The 17,653-nt window shown below is 40.6% G+C and overlaps 1 protein-coding gene across 2 annotated transcripts in view; it reads left to right on the top strand.

Annotated features, from left to right (window-relative positions):
* The window catches only part of RAB6A (RAB6A, member RAS oncogene family), a 94,052-nt gene extending 83,549 nt beyond the window's left edge, over window positions 1-10,503 (top strand). For both annotated transcript variants that reach the window (XM_020989595.2, XM_020989596.2), the window contains exons 7-8: window positions 6,968-7,034; window positions 8,343-10,503. In XM_020989595.2, coding sequence (XP_020845254.1) covers window positions 6,968-7,034; window positions 8,343-8,407 — 132 coding nt within the window. In that variant the 3' untranslated portion in view covers window positions 8,408-10,503. The remainder of the gene's footprint in view (window positions 1-6,967; window positions 7,035-8,342) is intronic.
* Window positions 10,504-17,653: the final 7,150 nt, after the last annotated feature.

Genomic DNA, 17,653 nt, shown 5'->3' with positions numbered 1-17,653 from the left:
GATGGGATACATATTGTGGAGGACTTAAAATACAAGGCCACAGAGTTTGTATTTTATCTTAAAGCAGGGATTTTTAAACCTTTGTGTGTGTCATGAACCCCTTTGTCAGTCTGGGAAGTCTGTAGACCTTCTCTAGAATGTCTTTAAATACATAAAATAGGATTACAAAGGAAATCAATTATATTGAGACACCATAATCAAAATACTTAAGCCAAGTTCATGGACCTTGTGTTAAGACCCTGTTCATGAAGCAGTAGGAAATACTGGAAAGTTTTTAGTAGGTGGTTATTAGGACTTTGAAGTGCCCATAGAATGTCCAAGTAGAGATCTCTAGCAAGTATTTAGTAATATGGTACTAGTTAGGACAGAAGTTAGGAGTGGTTTTGTAGAATTGGGGTCATCTTCATAGAGGTAGTGGAACCCAAGGGGAGTTGATGAGCTCACCAAAAGAGAGAGTAGAGAAAGAGAAAGGAAGACAATCAGGGATAGTCTTAGAGGACAGCTCTGCTTAAAGAAGTGGGAAGAGGATGATCCAACAGAGATCATAGTGGGAGCAGTTGAGTCAGAGAATTGGGAAAACATTGTAAGAGGAGGATATGTTTAAAAGCTATAGAAAAGAGTATCAGAAACTCTGGAGAGAGAATTTCAGTTGAATGATGAAGTTAAAAGCCAGATTGTAAGACATTAAGGAATGGGAGGTTTTCTCTTTGAAATCATAAGGCAGTGATTCTCAAACTTTTGGGGCTCAGTCTTGACACTCTTAAAAATTACTGATGGCCCCTTTACAGTCTTTAAGTTTATTGAGAGACACCCCCCCCACCCCTGTAAGAGCTCTTGTTTATATGGATTATGTTTGTTGATATTTACCATATTAGAAATTAAAACATAACTTAAAAATGGTTAATTCATTTAAAATTTTTAAAAATTGATTACCTGTTAACATAAATAATATTTTAATAGTATAAAAGTGCAGCTACGTAGAATGTCAGGTTTTAAGTCAGGAAGACTCATCTTCCTGAGTTCATATCTGGCCTCAGACACTTACTAGCTGTGTGATCCCTGGGCAAGTCACTTAGCCCTGTTTGCCTCAGTTCCTCATCTGTAAAATGAACTGAGGAAGGAAATAACAAACCATTCCAGTATCTTTGCAAAGGAAAACCCAAGTGGAGTCACAAAGAGTTGTACACAACTGAAGTGAAAAACAAAAAAAAGAGAAAAAATTAATTTTTCAAAATAAAAATTTGGTGAGGAGTGATATTGTTTTACATATTTTTGCTAATCTCTTTAATATTTAATATCTGGCTTAATAGAAGACAGCTGGAAATGACTAGCTGTCCTGCAGCTAGTAAATAAAAGAGGGAGAATTTGAATCCAGCCCTCATGCTCCAACAATATGCCATTTTCATCATTGACAACTTGTTTAAATATACAGACTATACACAGCTGACTCAAGAATGAACCTCATTCCTGAAAACCTTAAAATACCTTAATGATATTCTCTCTTCTTTATGTATTTTGGAGAGATAGCTCATTATGAAGCTTTATTCTTACCCTCATCTTTCAATATAAGTGTTATGTATTCAGTTTATTTCATAAATAACTAAAATACTCAAGCAACTTTATGAAGTCCAGTGTGTGAGGATTAGAGGAAACTTCTTGGAGGAGATGGCATTTGATTTGGGCTTTAGAGGATTCAGCAAATGAGTAACAGGAAGGGGAGTGATGCCATGTATAGTGAATAGGGTGGACATAAGCAAAAAGATAGGAAAATGCAGTGAGTGTTCAGGAGGCCAACATAGTGTATAACAGCATGATCAGATTTTTCAGATCATTAGGTAATGCAACAGAATTATTCTAGGGGACAGAGCTTTCGATTCTTCAGCATTTTTAAAATGTTTGTGATTCCATTTGGCTCTATGAAAGCCAGCTTTCTAAATTATAGTATCCATACTATACCGTCACTGCTCAAACATTTTTTGTGATTCCCTGTTAACTACAGAATAAAGTTGATATCTTACTTTGAAATTCAAGGCTGTCTCTGCATTCTGGTTTTGGCTTTATAATGAATTGGTATCCAAGTAGTCTTTGCTATTCAGACTGAAGGGTCTCATTGTGACTTGAGTATGGCTTATTTTCCTCCTCCCTGCAAGCATTTGGTTTATACCACTTCCTACACCTGGAATGTCCTGCCCTATCTCCACTTGTCAGAATTCCTTTTCAAGACCCAGTCTCAATACCCTCGCCAATAAGTCTTCCCTTTTCCTCTTAGCTACAAGTAATCTTTCCCTCTCCAGTTTCCTTTGCATTTTCTTACCTTTACTTGGAGTTAGTCACACTGTTTTGTATTAAAATTAAGATTTACAAAGCAGGTTCCTCACAATTTTGTCGTGATAGGGAGTGTAAATATTATTTCCATTTCACAGAGGGGAAAACTGGAACTTAAAGTGACACCATCATCACACGATTTATAAGTTCTGGAGCCACCTAATTCCAGAGACCAATCAGTCAGTGTTCTTTCCACCATATGCAACTCTCTACAACTGAAATCCAGGTCTGGTGCTGATCAGAAGTTCCTTAGGGGCACAGGAGGCAGAGATGTCACCGTGTAGCATCTCTCTTGAGAAGAAGTGTGGCTCAGATGAGATAATGTTGGCAAAGCCTTTTGTAAACTTTAAAGCTGCATAAGTAGCTATGTAGGTGTAGTAAATACAAAGCCAGCCTGGGTTCATATCCTGCCTCTTACCCTTGCTGGGTTTGATCCTGTGTAAATCAGCCACTTCTCTGTCACACTCTGTCTGGTAACTCTCTGAGGTTATAAGGTGCTCACTGCTGGTCTGCAGTGGTAAAGGGAGTTGCCTCACTGGGAGTTCCCTATTCCAGTGAAATTATAGATCTAGATAATAAATGGTCACATTCTTAAAAATAAATTCTTTGGTTCTCTGACTTGGTTTGATCCTTACACCCTCTCTCACAGAGTTATTTTAAAAAGCATTTTGTAAACTTTGTAAAGTAGCATAAAAATGGGAATAGTTATAATTAACTTTAAAAACTAACAAACAAAATTCTATCTCCCCCCTTTAGTGATAATAATTACAAATAAATGCACCCTGACCTTTATTTCCTCCAAGGAAGGAAACACTACTTTTAGCTTAATAGCCTTTCAGAATCCATGAGGAAAATGATTATTATACCTCCAAGTTACCATTCAGTTTAGGAAATTTATCCTGTCAGAAACAGGCAGCTACCACAGAGATGAGTCCTTCATATTATTATTAGAGCAAACAGCTTAAATTCTGTTGGAATTTTCTTCCAAAAGACCTTCTGTGCCCCAGAAATTAGTTTTTCATCATGGAGTTTTTGAGTCAGTGTAACAGGCTCTGCAAATTCATGGCCTGTCCAATACTAGTTTGCCACCTAATCTAGTGTGACAAAAATAGTGGTTCACTAAGATCTTTTCAAAATATATTAAAGCACTGGCAGTGTTAACAGAAACTGCATCTGGAATACCTGTAGGCCAGTGAAGTTTGCTATTATCACTAACATGATTTGGCTAGGTAAGAGAGGGAAGCCAGTACCTAGTTTTTAATAAAGGCAGCTAAGCTAGGTGGCATAATGGATGGAGGATTGGGCTTGGAATCAAGAGGATCTAAGTTCAAATCCTGCCCCAGGCACACTAGCTTTGTGACCCTGCATAAGTCACTTTACCTCTCTGAGACTGTCTCCTTATATGTTTGAAGTGACCTCCAAGGTCACCTAAACAAAGCACGAATTCCCAACAAATCATCAATCCTACCTTCGCCCAGACATCCAGTGTCAAAGAACTCATTGCACCCTGTTGTAGGTTGAATAGCTTTAACCATTAGGAAGTTTTTCTTTACTTTTAACTATACCTTGCATCCTTTTACCTTCTTTCAGGAAGTAATGGCTTCTGTTCTGAGGTCAAGCAGAACTAGTCAGTCTAATTCTCCTTCATCTGATATTTGAAGATGGTGATCATGTCTTAATATTTTCCCCTACCGAACACTTAACTGAATCTAGCTTTTAAACCTCGTAATTCTCTTGTAATCTAGACCTTCAATTAAATGGGTCTTTTTACCTGTCTGGGTCCTCACTGCTTCCAGGCAGTCATTCTGTAACTCTATAATTAACAATACTCTGAATTTTTTAATATTTTCATGACAATGTTCTCCCCAGTTCTCTTTCTATCTATGTGACTACTCCTTTTCAGTCTCTTCCCTGGATCTTCATCTAGGTCACACCCACAAACCATGAGAGTTCCCCAAGATTTTGTCTTTGGTCCTCTTTTCTCTCTGTACTACCTCACTTGGTGATCTCATCAGTTCCCGTGGTATTAATTTTCATTTCTATGAAAGTGATTTTCAGATCTCTCTGTATCTAGCACTAACCTCTTTGCTGACCTTCAGTCTTATAACTTGAATTCCCTCTTGGACATTTCAAACTGGATGTCTTGTGGGCATCTTAAACTTAGCATGCCCAAAAGTGAATTCCCTGTCTTTCCTCAAAAAACTCTTTCTTCTTATCTTCTCCATGCAAGGGTACCACCATCCTCCCTGTCACCTAGGCTCACAATCTCTTTGTCATGCTCAGCTACTTACTTATGTCACATATACAATCTTTTGCCAAGACCTGTCATTTCTACCTTTGTAATGTGTCTTGTATATGCCCCCTTCTCTCCTTTGACACTGCCACCACTGTAGTGCAGCCCCTCATCATCTTACACCTGGACTACTTCAGTAGCGTGCTGGTGGGTCTCCCTGCCTCAAGTCCCATCCACCCCACCCCCCACCCCCGTTCAGTTGTCAAAGTAATCTTCCTGAATCTCAGTCCCATTCTTCCTTCCTTTCCTTACCACTGCTAGTGCTTTCCTGAGATCACCTTCACTTTACTCTGTATTTATCTTATATGAACTTAGTTGTTTGCATATTGCTTCCCCTATTAGAATGTGAGGTCCTTGAGGCCAGGGATCTGTTTTAACCTTTCTTTGTGTCCTCAGGGCTTAGCATAATGCCTGATACATAGTAAATATTTACTTATAAATGCTTGTTAACTGATCTTCAGATCTTGTTATTAGAGTTCTTTCTTGCATATGCTGCCAGATTCGTTTTCCTGAAGCCCAACTTAGATCACGACATCCCTCAGGAATCTTCATGACTCCCTATCGGCTACACGAAAAAAGTACACCCTCCTCAGCTTGTCATTCAAGGCCCTGCATGATTTGGCCCTAACCTACTTTTCCAGATTCTCATAAAATCTGAATTAGAATGAACCTCAGTAGGCATCAACTCCAACACATCCCTGAAATGTAAATCTCTTCCATAATCTCCCCTGAGAGCTCACTGTTAGAGTCCTTAGAGTCCATCTAGTGCAATATGACCACAGGCAGGTCACCTTCCTTCTCTGGGTCTTTGTTCCCTCTTCTATAAATTTTAAGTTCTCATCCAGCTTTAAATTATACAATCACTTTAAACTCTTTTAAGAGAGGCGATTGTGTCCCACAAAATGGAAGGCATTTTCCCCAAGTCTCACAGCTACTAAGTGGTATTACTAGGACTAAAACCCTGGTCTCCGTATTCCTATCCATTTCTTTCTGTTGTAACATAGACTTGCTCTCAATTAAGAAGCCCAGTCTTGAGGGGCAACATAGCACAGTGGATAGAGAAATAGGCCACAGGGCACCTTTCAGGACTTTAGGCAGCTAAAACTAGAAGATGCAAATCTGCCTCAGTGGAAGGAACTCCCAGCATCAATGAAACCACAGGTCTGGTTTGGAATTTTCTACAAAAGAATGAAAGGAACAAAACCTGAACTTCATTAGTGCTCACCCCAGACTACACAATAATTCCAGGAAAGAAATTATTCCAGAAACAATTTGATGCAATGAGCATTTATTAATTGCCTCCAGTGGACCTTTGCATCTTCTGAGAGAGATACCTATCCTAGATGACACAGTTTACAGGGTAGACTGTGGATACGACAGACATAAATATATGTAAGGGTTCAGAGATGTACAACCAACATGCAGTCTGGGTCCTGAGGAGAGAAGGGCTATTACTAACAAGAAAGGTTGGGTATGGAAATTAGAACATTCCGTAGAGGAAACATTTTGGATGAGCTCTAAAGCAGAGATGTGTCTAACACTCCCCAATTAAAATATAAAAGAAATAAGAATACAGTAGAACACAGATAATGTTAATATGTCTTTTTCTAAGTCAATAAGTGGCCCTCAGGGATCCTTATGTATGGTTTAGTGGCCCCCTTTCTATTTGATTTTGACATCACTGCTCTAAAGGATGTATAGTAGGAATCCAAATCCAACAGATGGGTGCTGGGAATGATGGATTTCAGACAAAGTAAACATCTAAGCCAAGACAGAGAGAAAGGAAAGACAGGGTGCTAAGCTCAAGAGTTTTAACTTTGCTATGGTTCAGTCGTTTCAGTCATGTCCAACTCTCTGTGACCCCCATTTGGGGTTTTCTTGGCAAAGATATTGGAATGGTTTGCCAGTTCCTTCTCCAACTCATTTTAGAGATGAGGAAACTGAGGCAAACAGGGTTAAGTGACTTGCCCAGAGTCACACAGATTTGAACTCCTGACTTCAAGCCCAATACTGTATCCAATGTACTATCTAGCTGCCCTTCTGACTTTACTGAGCAGGCAGTAAATAGCCACAGAAGGGTTTTGAGCAGAGAAATGACATGACCAGTTCTGTGCATAAGGAAGATTTAAGTCTGGAAGCCTATTAAGGATTAATTTGGAGGTAGGCAGAGAGTCAAGGCAGGGAAGGCTTGTGTGGCTATTGCAGAAGTCCAGGGAAGTGGTAATGAGGGCTCTAGAAATGGGAATAGAATTTTACAAGTTGATACCAAGTTTCTGTCTTGGTTTATACTGACGGTGTTTGCTAAATCCTTTCTCTGTTTAAAATTTTGTTCCTTTTTCTCCCCACTAGCTTTTCCGACGTGTGGCAGCAGCCTTGCCTGGGATGGAGAGCACACAGGACAAAAGCAGAGAAGACAGTATCCTTCATGTTTCCATCACTGTGACTTCAGAGAATTTTATTTTTAACACCAATATTGTTAGGGCATGTGGGGGGGAAGAAGCATGGTGCTGCCTTTAACGTGAGGCCTAGAGTTCTGTTTAAAGGCACATTCCCTCAGCATGCTGCTAGTGCCCATGAATCAATGGGCAGGACACTGAGTTCCCAAGTCTCCTGTCACTGCCCAGTATACCCTAGTGAGTTGGGGCCATCTCCAGCCTGGCTACCATTTCTCTACTCCTTCCCTTTCAGCTTCCTGTGTCATGCTGGCATGGAATAAAGGAACAAGCCTCCTTTGTATTCTCTGCTGTGAGAGACGGGACAAGATTTTAATGACATTTATTCCATATCAGTATAAGCCTGGTTAGTTAAAGGAATGATGTGTGTGTACATGTGTGTACGTGCTAAAGCTGTTACCAACCAGCCCATGCTTATAGACGTGAATTTAAAAGGACAAGCAGTTTTATAGAGATACCAGCTGGGTAGATATAGCTATGTTGGATGTTGCTGGAGGTGTGGGGAGTTCTGGACTACACTAAGGTAACATGTTTACTGCTCAAGAGAAAGGGCTCTTCTCTCAGAGCATTGTCTGGCAGCTACACTCCCAGTCATTGCTAACCTTAGTGTTTTGAAGTTCATGTGGCCTTCTTAATCTGTCCTTGTGTCACTTTATGCTCCCATTAGACATTTGTGTGTGTGTGTGTGTGTAATAAATGTGTGTGTGTGTGTAACAAAATGGTTAGCTCTTTGATGGCAGGGAACAGTGTGTCTTTTTGTTGTAAAAGTATCCTAGGGTAGTGAAAAGAAGGCTGTACTAAGAGATCAGAAGGCAGGGAATTGTATCCCAGCTTCTGGCCTGCTTGTTGTCTGGCCTTGAGCATACCCATTCACCTCAGAGATAGCTTCTGCATCCATGAAATGAGAGTGATGATAATATTTCCACCACCTTAGCCCACAAGTCTATGAGGCGTGTACCTTATAAACCGTTCAGTGCTATAAAAATGAAAACCCTGAGTGTATCTACCATCACTGCTGCCAGGGGCTCTTTCTTGCTTGCACTCCATGTTTAAAGATGTATGAACAGGTGTGAAACAAGGGAGTGTCCAGGTGCTTTTAGATCTCAGGAAAGGTTTTTTTTTTTATTCTCCTCTCTATTGTGGCTCAGCTGCCATGTATGCAGGTGTGAAGATCTGTAGTTGGGTGGTGGCTTTATCACTACAGGAGTCTGAGGGCCCTGAGCAGAATGCTACCTTTTGATACATTCTTCCTTAACTTGTTTTTCCTTCAGTGATTGACATTAAACTGGAAAAGCCTCAGGAGCCACCAGTTAATGAAGGAGGCTGTTCCTGCTAATATCATGTGGTTCCTTGAATCCTTCCCCAGAACCTCACTGCTTTTGCCCCCTTACTCTTCATTGACTGCAGTGTGAATATTGGCTTGAACCTTCCCCCTTCAGTAATAACGTATTGCGATTCATCATTGCTGGCTGTCTCGTGGAGATGATCTCTTAGCTTCACAAGAGCGCGCGTATGCATACGCGCACGCGCACACACACACACACACACACACACACACACACACACAATGTCAGTGTCTTCATTATTTATATAAAAAAGCCAAAATATTCCAGCATATTCCAGTGATAACTTTAAAAACTAGGTACATTTTCTTAACATTTGTTCCTTTTTTAAAATATGTTAGGATAGTGCACTTTGAAATTATGGAAATCTCAAAGGTCTAAGTTTGACTTGGTTAAGGAGCAATATGTTCAGAATAGCACTCACCTCTCTACCTGATCTTTCCCTCTCTCTCCCACTGTTCCCCCAAACCAACCTGCCCCTGATACCTTTACCCCTGCCTCACAAATCAAATTAGGAGTAGCCCATTAGCAGTCAAGGCAGGCAGATTTGGCATATCTAAGTCAGCCTTCAGCATTAGGGATAACCCAAGCCCCTGTCCTTGGGCAAAGATTGATACCATGAACCTTCCAGCTCACTCATGGAATTCCCTTGAGACAAAGCCAACTGGCATTATGGAAAGGACGGTGTTCTGATGGGGGATAGGCTTAGAAAATTATTCTTTTTAATGAGTCACCTTGGGCACACTGAAGGGAGCCAGGTGATAGTGACTGACAGCCTAGTCTCTGACCAAGAGAAATAACTCCCTTCATATGTGTTTACCCAAACACTGCAAGCAGCAAACGAGCAGGTATTTCCATTTATGTTGCATTTTTAAAAATAATTGTACCCACTCCTCATGGTAAAATTGGAAAGACCTTATGGACACTCCCCATCAAGGTTTTAAGACTGTGAAGTGGGAGCTATTACATTATTGAAAAACTTTTTAAAAGCAACAGACCTTTCCCCCTCTTTCTCTGTCTTTAATGCAGTACAGACAAGGCACTGTGTAAGTATAACTCCCCAAAGAAAGAGTGGAAGGATTTCAGGTATGGCCCTGTGTGACTGGCAGAAAAGGTTGTAGACAAAAAGACAAAAACCCTCAGAAGAATAGCACATACTTTGCTCAGGACATTTGAGGTCAAGTTGGAGAGGGTAGCAGTTTACTTGTAAGCCCTCAAAGCCTTTGTGGACAAGGAGAGAGAAGAAATGAAATGCAAGATTATGCAGGCTTATGCCATTAATTTCTGGCCTTTTTATGTTGGGTCTTCCAGGTCGGTTTGGTTTTTTCCCATTAGATCTGTATAGTTTGGTTAATTAACCAGGAATTTAGTTTTATATTTAACTGAACTACAACAATCATACAATTAACAGTTTTTCCTTCAGTGATATTTATTTCCTTGCCTTTGTTCCTTTTTTAAAAAAAAATACTTCCTATCTTTTTGGCTGTTGTGTCAAGGAATCTGTCTCGAGCTTGGTCAGTGTGGCGATATGTAGCGCCTCCCCACCCTCAAACCATCATTCCCCCCTCACCCCTGGAAAAAACACTGCAAACAATACACTAGGAGTGCACCCTTTTATCCTTTACTAGTTATTGTGAGATTGCTGTGTAAGTCAATAAACACATTTGTAAATACATTGTTTGCAGAAAGAGAATTGCGGAGTTATAGTGCAGGATGGCCATTGCAAAATCTGTTGTAAACATTTACTTAACATAATATAATAAAGGTGAAATTTCAATGAAATATCTTCCCCCTCTGTCCTTTGCCCTTCAAAAACTAACAAACTGGGAAAATCTCCACTCACTTTCTTTCCTTCCCGGACCCTTTTTGTCACCAGGAAGTATATGCCCCAAGTGCTTGGATTATGGGACTGAATGGAAGAGTCCATCAACTGGAGTTTCAGGACTAGCATTAGTCTTCATACCAATAATTTATGTGATAAAAAAAAAAAGCAAATTGGGATGGAAAGTGCTTTTATAATGCAATATTGTTGTTAAAGGCAAGTTTTTTTGACATGGCATGTCCTGAAATAAATATCAATTAAATATGACATGAATCAATCTTTTTTTAGTATTCTGGTGGGTTAGGGAACAGGACTCAGACTTTCATGGAAACATTAGATCCTTTTATATTTATTAAGGAAGGTAAGTAGTTTATAGCTTTTGATATAGATCTAAGCATTCTTGGGGTGAGAGATGGCTTAGGGATTTTAAACTGAAGTAGAGATGTATATTCATGTTGCAGATTATTTTTTTAAGCAACCACATTATTTGCTGCCAATAAAATAGGGGTGTAACACAAAAGAAAAACTACAAATATTCCCTCCCTCTTTCTCCTCGTGGCCCCTGTCCTAAATTTGGAATCCCGTGCTCAGTGGAGTCTTATTAACTTGGTTTTAACAAGGAGAGATCTTGATTCTTTGGAGGTAGCATAATACTGACAGTTCACTTGATGCAGACTTAGCTGCATCATCTGGAGAGACTCATACTAGTGCTGTACCTTAACAAGTTATAAGATAAAGTTGGTCATGATACGATCATCATCATTTATTCACTAAAGTTCTTATTGTGGTGTGGAGGTGATGGCTTCTCAAAAGCTCCCAATACAAGCTCTGGCAAGTCCTACCACGCGGGAAAGACTACAGATGTAGGCCTAGCGATGGACTTAGGTCTGTATCTTAAGGGCCAGCTTTGCTAAGTGCAGAAAGGCTCTTAAACAGGTTGGTGATAGGATTGTTTGGACAGCAACTTTAGAAATGGTCTCCTGAGTTGTGAGAAGAGCTTGTCATCTCTTGAGTGGAGGGAGTATCCATCCAAATGGAGCATTCTTTCTTACCAGCTTTAGCCTTCTAGGTGAAACACGTGGGGTTTTTTCCTTCTCTCTTTTCTTCTCTCTTTTCCTTTCTCTCTTTTTTTTTTTTTAGTGGAATAGGCTGCTGGGATTGTCTGGCCCAGGAGTGTGGAGCCTGCGGCCTTGAGGCCACATGTGGACTGAATTCAAACTTCACAGAACAAATCCCCTTAATAAAAGAATTTGTTAGGGCTACATGTGGCCTTGAGGCCACAGGTTCCCCACCCCTCATCTGGCCTAATGCCTTCATTTTATAAGTCAAGTATCTGAGGTCCAGAGCGAAACTGAAGACCACAAGTTCTCTGTGGCAGATATTGGACTAGACCCAGAACCTTCTGGTTTTTGGAGAATCTTATTTTCTACTACACTAGTCTCCTCACTCAGCTAACAGGTACTATTTGTTTCTTACTCATGACTATCAGTAAATAATGAACATAAAGAGCACTGTATCCAGCATGTTGCTGATGAGAGGCTGTTTTTTTTCCCCCAAGAAGTTTTGGTGTCAGTGGAGGAAACATCGCCTGGGGCAGAACGTTTGCTAATTGTTATTTGGTCCCCAGTGAGGACAAAATTGAGCCTTAGAGGGAGGTGCATCTAGTAGACCTGATGGTTTCAAGATCTCAACTCAAAAAACCAAGTTGACTAGGAAGTCTATGGCAAGCATAAACTTCCCATTTCCATGATCTTATAAAAGTAATACTTCACATTTCAGCCCTTGGGAGCAGTTTAATTTACAAGTCATGGGAACAAGGCTCCTTTTTGAGCTAATAGAAGGTAACAATACCCACCAGGAAACAATCCTGTCTATTTTTTTGCAGCTCCATGGAGCACCCTGGCCTGGAGTCAGGAAGACCTGAATTCAAATCCAGTTTCAGACACATATTAGCTGTGTGACCCTGGGCAAGTTGCTTAACCCTGTTTGTCTCAGTTTCCTCATGTGTAAAGGGAGCTGGAGAAGGAAATGGCAAACCACTAAAATATTTTTGTCAAGAAAACCCTAAATGGGTTCACAGAGAGTCAGACATAGCTGAACAACAACAACAAAACCATTCTACACAGCAATGCCTATTTTTGGCCGTTCTAACCATTCTCAGCAGGCATCTGTGTTTGCTAGCCCCTGCCCCTGTTCTTCCTCATTATAATTTTATCATTCTTAATCTTCAGCAGATGACAACCTTACTAGGGGTTCAGTTGCCTTAACTGTCCCATTACTGGTCAGAAAATAGGTATATTACAGTTAAAAAAAACAATTCTGTACCCAAGTGCCTTTGAAAACTTCCTTTTCCAGGCTCTCCACGTGGAAGGCCATGGGGGTCTACAGGAACACTCGAACTCCCAGCACCTCAGAAGCAGAAAGATTTGTAGTTATCTTGAGTACAGACTATATAGGATTTAGAGCTGGAAAGACACTGCCATGACAGAGCCTTCACCCCTTTCCTGCCCAGATTTCACAAGGCCTTCCTCCCTGGACCAAGGAGTCAGCACAGCAAAGTTATTAGGAGACAGCTCACATTGCCAGGGTTCTAAGGGGAGCCTATCCTGGGGTCTGTGAACTTGAAATTGCTAACGATTTCAATATTTGTTTCTTTTGGAGTCCTGTTTATGCGTTTCAGAACATTCTGAGGAGTGTTATGATTCAAAAAAATGTTAACACTGGTTCTAAGTTCTGTCTGAATAGGACCTGTAAATCTTTGTCAGCCTAGTTCTGCTGAAAGATCATACCACAATAATTTACCTCCTGTTTATTGTATTGGCTCTCCAATTCCAGTCTTGCAGCCTCAGCAGCATCATGCCCAAACTACCCCCTCCAGAACCGTCATCCCTAGTCCTATTCCAACCTTTACTTATCCATTGTGCCCCTTGGAACTTCTGCACTATTGTCCTCAAACTGGCGTCCACTCTATCTTGGCTTAACTCTACCTATCTTGCCAGCCTCCTTGCTACCATTCCCCCAGTTCAGTTCTACAAGCATAATGAAATCAATTCTATAATTACTCCAGAAAAGTGTGTCAATCCACTCTCTTATGGCTCCAGTCACCATCCCTTGTAACTTATCAAACCACAATTTCCTTCCTTTGGCCACTACTTCCTTTGAGATAAAGATACATAGATAGATTCTTTCTCCCCATTAAGAATATAAGCACCTTGAGGGGAGGTACTGTTTTGAGTTTGTTTTTGTATATTGTGTTTGTCTCCCCAGCAGTTAGCACATTGGGACATATTAAGTGATTAATGTTTTGGTTTTATGAGGTGTTTTTTGGTTCATTCATTTACCAATTAATATGTCCTTGAATTCAACCAATATTCTTTCTACCAACTCCTTTAACAGAAAGAGATTTTGGGATATTACATTCCTTGCAGCCCACTCTCCTGAAGACCATTCTTTTTCCCTTTGACTCCCAGGGCCAGAAGACAAGGCATGCTTTTTGTTTCACACAATGCTTCTAAATCATTTCTCTGCCACCATCCATGAATTATTTCTTCTTTTGAAGACTATTATTAATTTGGGCCGTGTGTTTCATAACCACCTTCCCAACCTTGTTGCTATCGCCTATAGAACTTTTCAATTAAATTTTGTACCTGACTTTTGGTTTTGTTCTCATTTAAACTAACATTTAAGGGCTTGCTATCTGCTAGGCATGGTGCTAGCGCCTGAGGATGCAACTATTAATAGCAAAACTACCTTTGTCTTCCGAGAGCTTACTTTGTTTTGGGGAGGAAAGGAGGGCCCACACTAAAATGAGGTAAGGCGGTTAGATCCAAAGTGCTTTAAGACTGAGGAGGAAGAGAACACGTATAGTGGTGTCTAGATATCACCATATTGCCTGACCATCGTCCTGTAGTTCTTCATTATTCATTGTTGACTCCCTAGCAACCTGATCTCAATTCCTCAAATCTAAGATTCTTTATCATCCTTTTTTTAAAGGTTTTATCCATGTTTTGTTTCTATATTGCATACATTGACAGATTATGTCTACTTTGTGTGAGGTCTGTGATAACAATTACAATTAAGTAAATCACAATTCATTTCAGCCGTCACTCTCACTTTTTTTAAGGCTTTCTTCTCTCTCTCTCTCTCTCTCTCTCTCTCTCTCTCTCTCTCTCTCACAGTCAGTCCATTAAAAAAATTCTTGTAACAAATTTTTGTAGTTAAGCAAAACAAAATTCCTTCAATGACTGTATACAAAACTATATATCTCATTCCGTACTGACTTTACATGTCTCTATAATAGCGTGTTTCACAATTGGTCTTTTAGACTCATGAATTATCAGTACAAATAATTTTATTGATCATAGTTCTTACAGTTCTCAAAGTTGTTTTTACAGTGTTGTTATTGTACAAGTTCTTCTGGTTTTGCACATTTTATTCTTTATCAGTTTATTACCCATTTTCACTTACAGTTACCTGGTTTTGGAATTGAGCTACTTCCAGGATCCAGAAATTCAAAACTCCCAGTTTGATCACAACCCCCTGTCTTCCTCTTCCACTCATGCAAAACATGGTGGTCATCCTTATTTGGCTTCCATATTCTCCCAGTCAACCTCTCCTCACACACTTTGGTTTGCTTGTCTTTATATCCAGCTCAGTGCCACATTAGTGTCTCACTGTCCTCAAGTTCCTTCCTTTCCTACCTCTTCCACTTTTTCCTGTCTTGACTTGGAATGGTCATCCCTGGATAATCCTTACTATCTGATTTCTCTGCTCCTGCCACTAGTCTGCAGAGAAAAATCACAAAAGTGAGCTGTTTCACCTGTTACAAGTTTGTAGTATGTTAGCTTAACTGGATCTTTGATCCTGTGTTATCAACTCATTTTTTCATTTCCTACAAAGACTGTTTCAAGTATATTTTTCCCCTCTCCTGAGCATCCATCTCTTCTCTCTCTCTCCTCTCTCTCTCTCTCTCTCTCTTCTCTCTCCTCTCTTCTCTCTCTCTCTCTCTCTCTCTCTCTCTCTCCCCCCCCCCTCCTTCTAAGCTTTCTCATTTTACTACTAAATTTCTTGTAAAAATTGTCTATGGGGGCAGTTAGGTGGCGCAGTGGATAGAGCACCGGCCCTGAAGTCAGGAGGATCTCAGTTCAAATCTGGCCTCAGACCAAACACTTAACACTTACTAGCTGTGTGACCCTGGGCAAGTCACTTAACCCCAGTTGCCTAAAAAGGAGAAAAAAAAGACTTTTAAAAAAAGTTGTTTATGCCTAGTGCCTCCATTTAAAAATCTTTTAAATATATTTTGTTTCATTGAACATTTCCCAAGTACGTGTAATTTTTTTAAACAATCCCAGATTAACAGTGACCTCCTAATTGCTGAATCCAGTGCCTTTTCTTTTTTGCCTTTTTTTTCTTTTCCTCTCTTTGACTTGATACCCTTTTGACCACTCATCTTTGATACTAAGTTCTTCCTTGTCTTCAGAGATAGCCTTTCTCTTACCTCTACAATGGCTGCTACTTTGTCTATTTTACTGCCTCCTAATCCTCTTCCTAGAAATGTATTGCTGATTTTTTTTTTTGGTTTTTTGTTTTTTGGCTTTCCCTTTTTTCCTTAGCAATCTCATTCATTCAAGGCTTCAATTACTGGCTTTATCCATGTGATTCCTAAATCTTATCTTTAGTCTTGGCCTTCTTTGTGATAGCCAGACTCTTACCTCCAACTATTTCCAGAACACTTCCACCTTTTATATCCTGTTGACACCTCAAAATCAACACATCTAAAATTGAATATAGCTTTCCCCCTAATGCTGTTGCTCCTTCTGGTTTTATTATTTTTTCCTCTCTTGTCATCTCTCCCTAAGATAAGAACCCCAGTTTAAGATTTTAGCCTACACTCCTAAAATTATAGCTCACAAACCCCAGCTCTTGTTTATCATTCACTAGTAATCCAGAGAACGCAATTCAAAGCAAAAGCATTTACTGAAATGGTATAGGTTTAAAAAAGTAACAATAAAAATCTTCCCCACAAGACTGGGGTTTACTGTCCCACAAATATACCCAATATCACTAGGAAAAGAAGGTACAGAGAAGTTACAAGTGGAGAAGCACACACAGAGAACAAAGAGGCAGTTTGTTCCTTTGACACTGTGGCTGAAGAAACAGTTTGCCGCGATCTCATGGTCTCCACCAAAAGCTGCTTCATTGGTTGCTGCTGGATGTTGCTTCAGTGAGCACTGCCCAGTGATGCAGAAATCTCCTTTCCTAGAGGGTTAGATTCAGAAGTCTTGCTATCTATGGAATTCAGAGCTGCCATGCCTCTGCTCTGAAGGCTTAGGGTTCAGGGATCAATGTCCCTAAATTCCTCTCTTGGGCTTCATGGAATTTCTGTAGCCATGTGCTTCTGCTACAAGACACCATGGCCAGTAGGGATTGAGGGCTGGAAAGAGAGGGAAACTTCCTCACTTACATCGCTCTCAAATAGAGGTGAGAGAAAAAGTAAAGCATAAAGAGTGAATTCTCGCTTTTTAAAGATCACCGGGGAGATGGCTAATAATTCACCCAAGACAATTACCAGTTTGATGTACATCAGTTGCCTTCATCTAATGGCCAATGCCCTGTAATTCCAGCAGGTTAATGCAGGGCCTGGTACTGGGGAGCTAACAATATAGAGGAAGCAGGTCCAAATGCAAACCCTATTCCCAAAGAGGTTATAGTTTTAGAGGTGTTGGGTGTCCTTTGTGCTCAAAGAGGACCAAAATGAAATCACTATGTCAGGGTCAGGATACTGTGTGTCCAGCTGTGGCCGATCAGAACAGTAAGAGCTCAGAAAGCTCTACCACAGGTCAGGCACAAATAGTCCATATGAACATTTGGAGTGCAGATGTCTCTAAATTTGACAGTTTTAGGGCACCTTTTCTAGCACCTTCCTCACCTCCTACAGCAGTGTGGTCCTTCAAAAAAAATTGCTTAGCACAGACTGGGCCCCAGCAAACCAGGAGCAGGCCTTGGGAGTGACTGAATCAGCAGTGGCAGCTGTTGCTTCCAGAGCTCTCAGCCCACAGATGGTAAGGGGGTAGAACAATTGATGAGAAGGAGAAGGGGCCTCTTTGCTGGCACTGGGGGCAGGACTCAGTTGCTTTGCCCATACTCAAATCTGGGTCTCAATCCTGGGTGGCAGTCCCAGGGCAGAGAGGAGCAGTAGCGCACCAGAGCTTGCAGCCACAGTGGAGCAGGGACACATGTCACAGTTCCAGGGCAGAAAAGAGTGCTTGTGATCACTCACAGACCAGAGCACAGGCCAGGAGAGTAGTAAACACCTCGCCTTAGATAATACTATCTTGGAAGAACTAAAAAAGTACAGGTCCCTAGAAGTACCTCTGAAAACAGCTGCAAAAATACTGAAGCCTGGGGCAGTGCATCC

Source organism: Phascolarctos cinereus, unplaced genomic scaffold (genome assembly GCF_003287225.1).
Source record: "Phascolarctos cinereus isolate Bilbo 61053 unplaced genomic scaffold, phaCin_HiC Scaffold_726;HRSCAF=1367, whole genome shotgun sequence".
NCBI lineage: Eukaryota > Metazoa > Chordata > Mammalia > Diprotodontia > Phascolarctidae > Phascolarctos > Phascolarctos cinereus.
The sequence above is the reverse complement of the archived record's forward strand: the minus strand, read 5'-3'. Positions and strand labels throughout refer to the sequence as shown.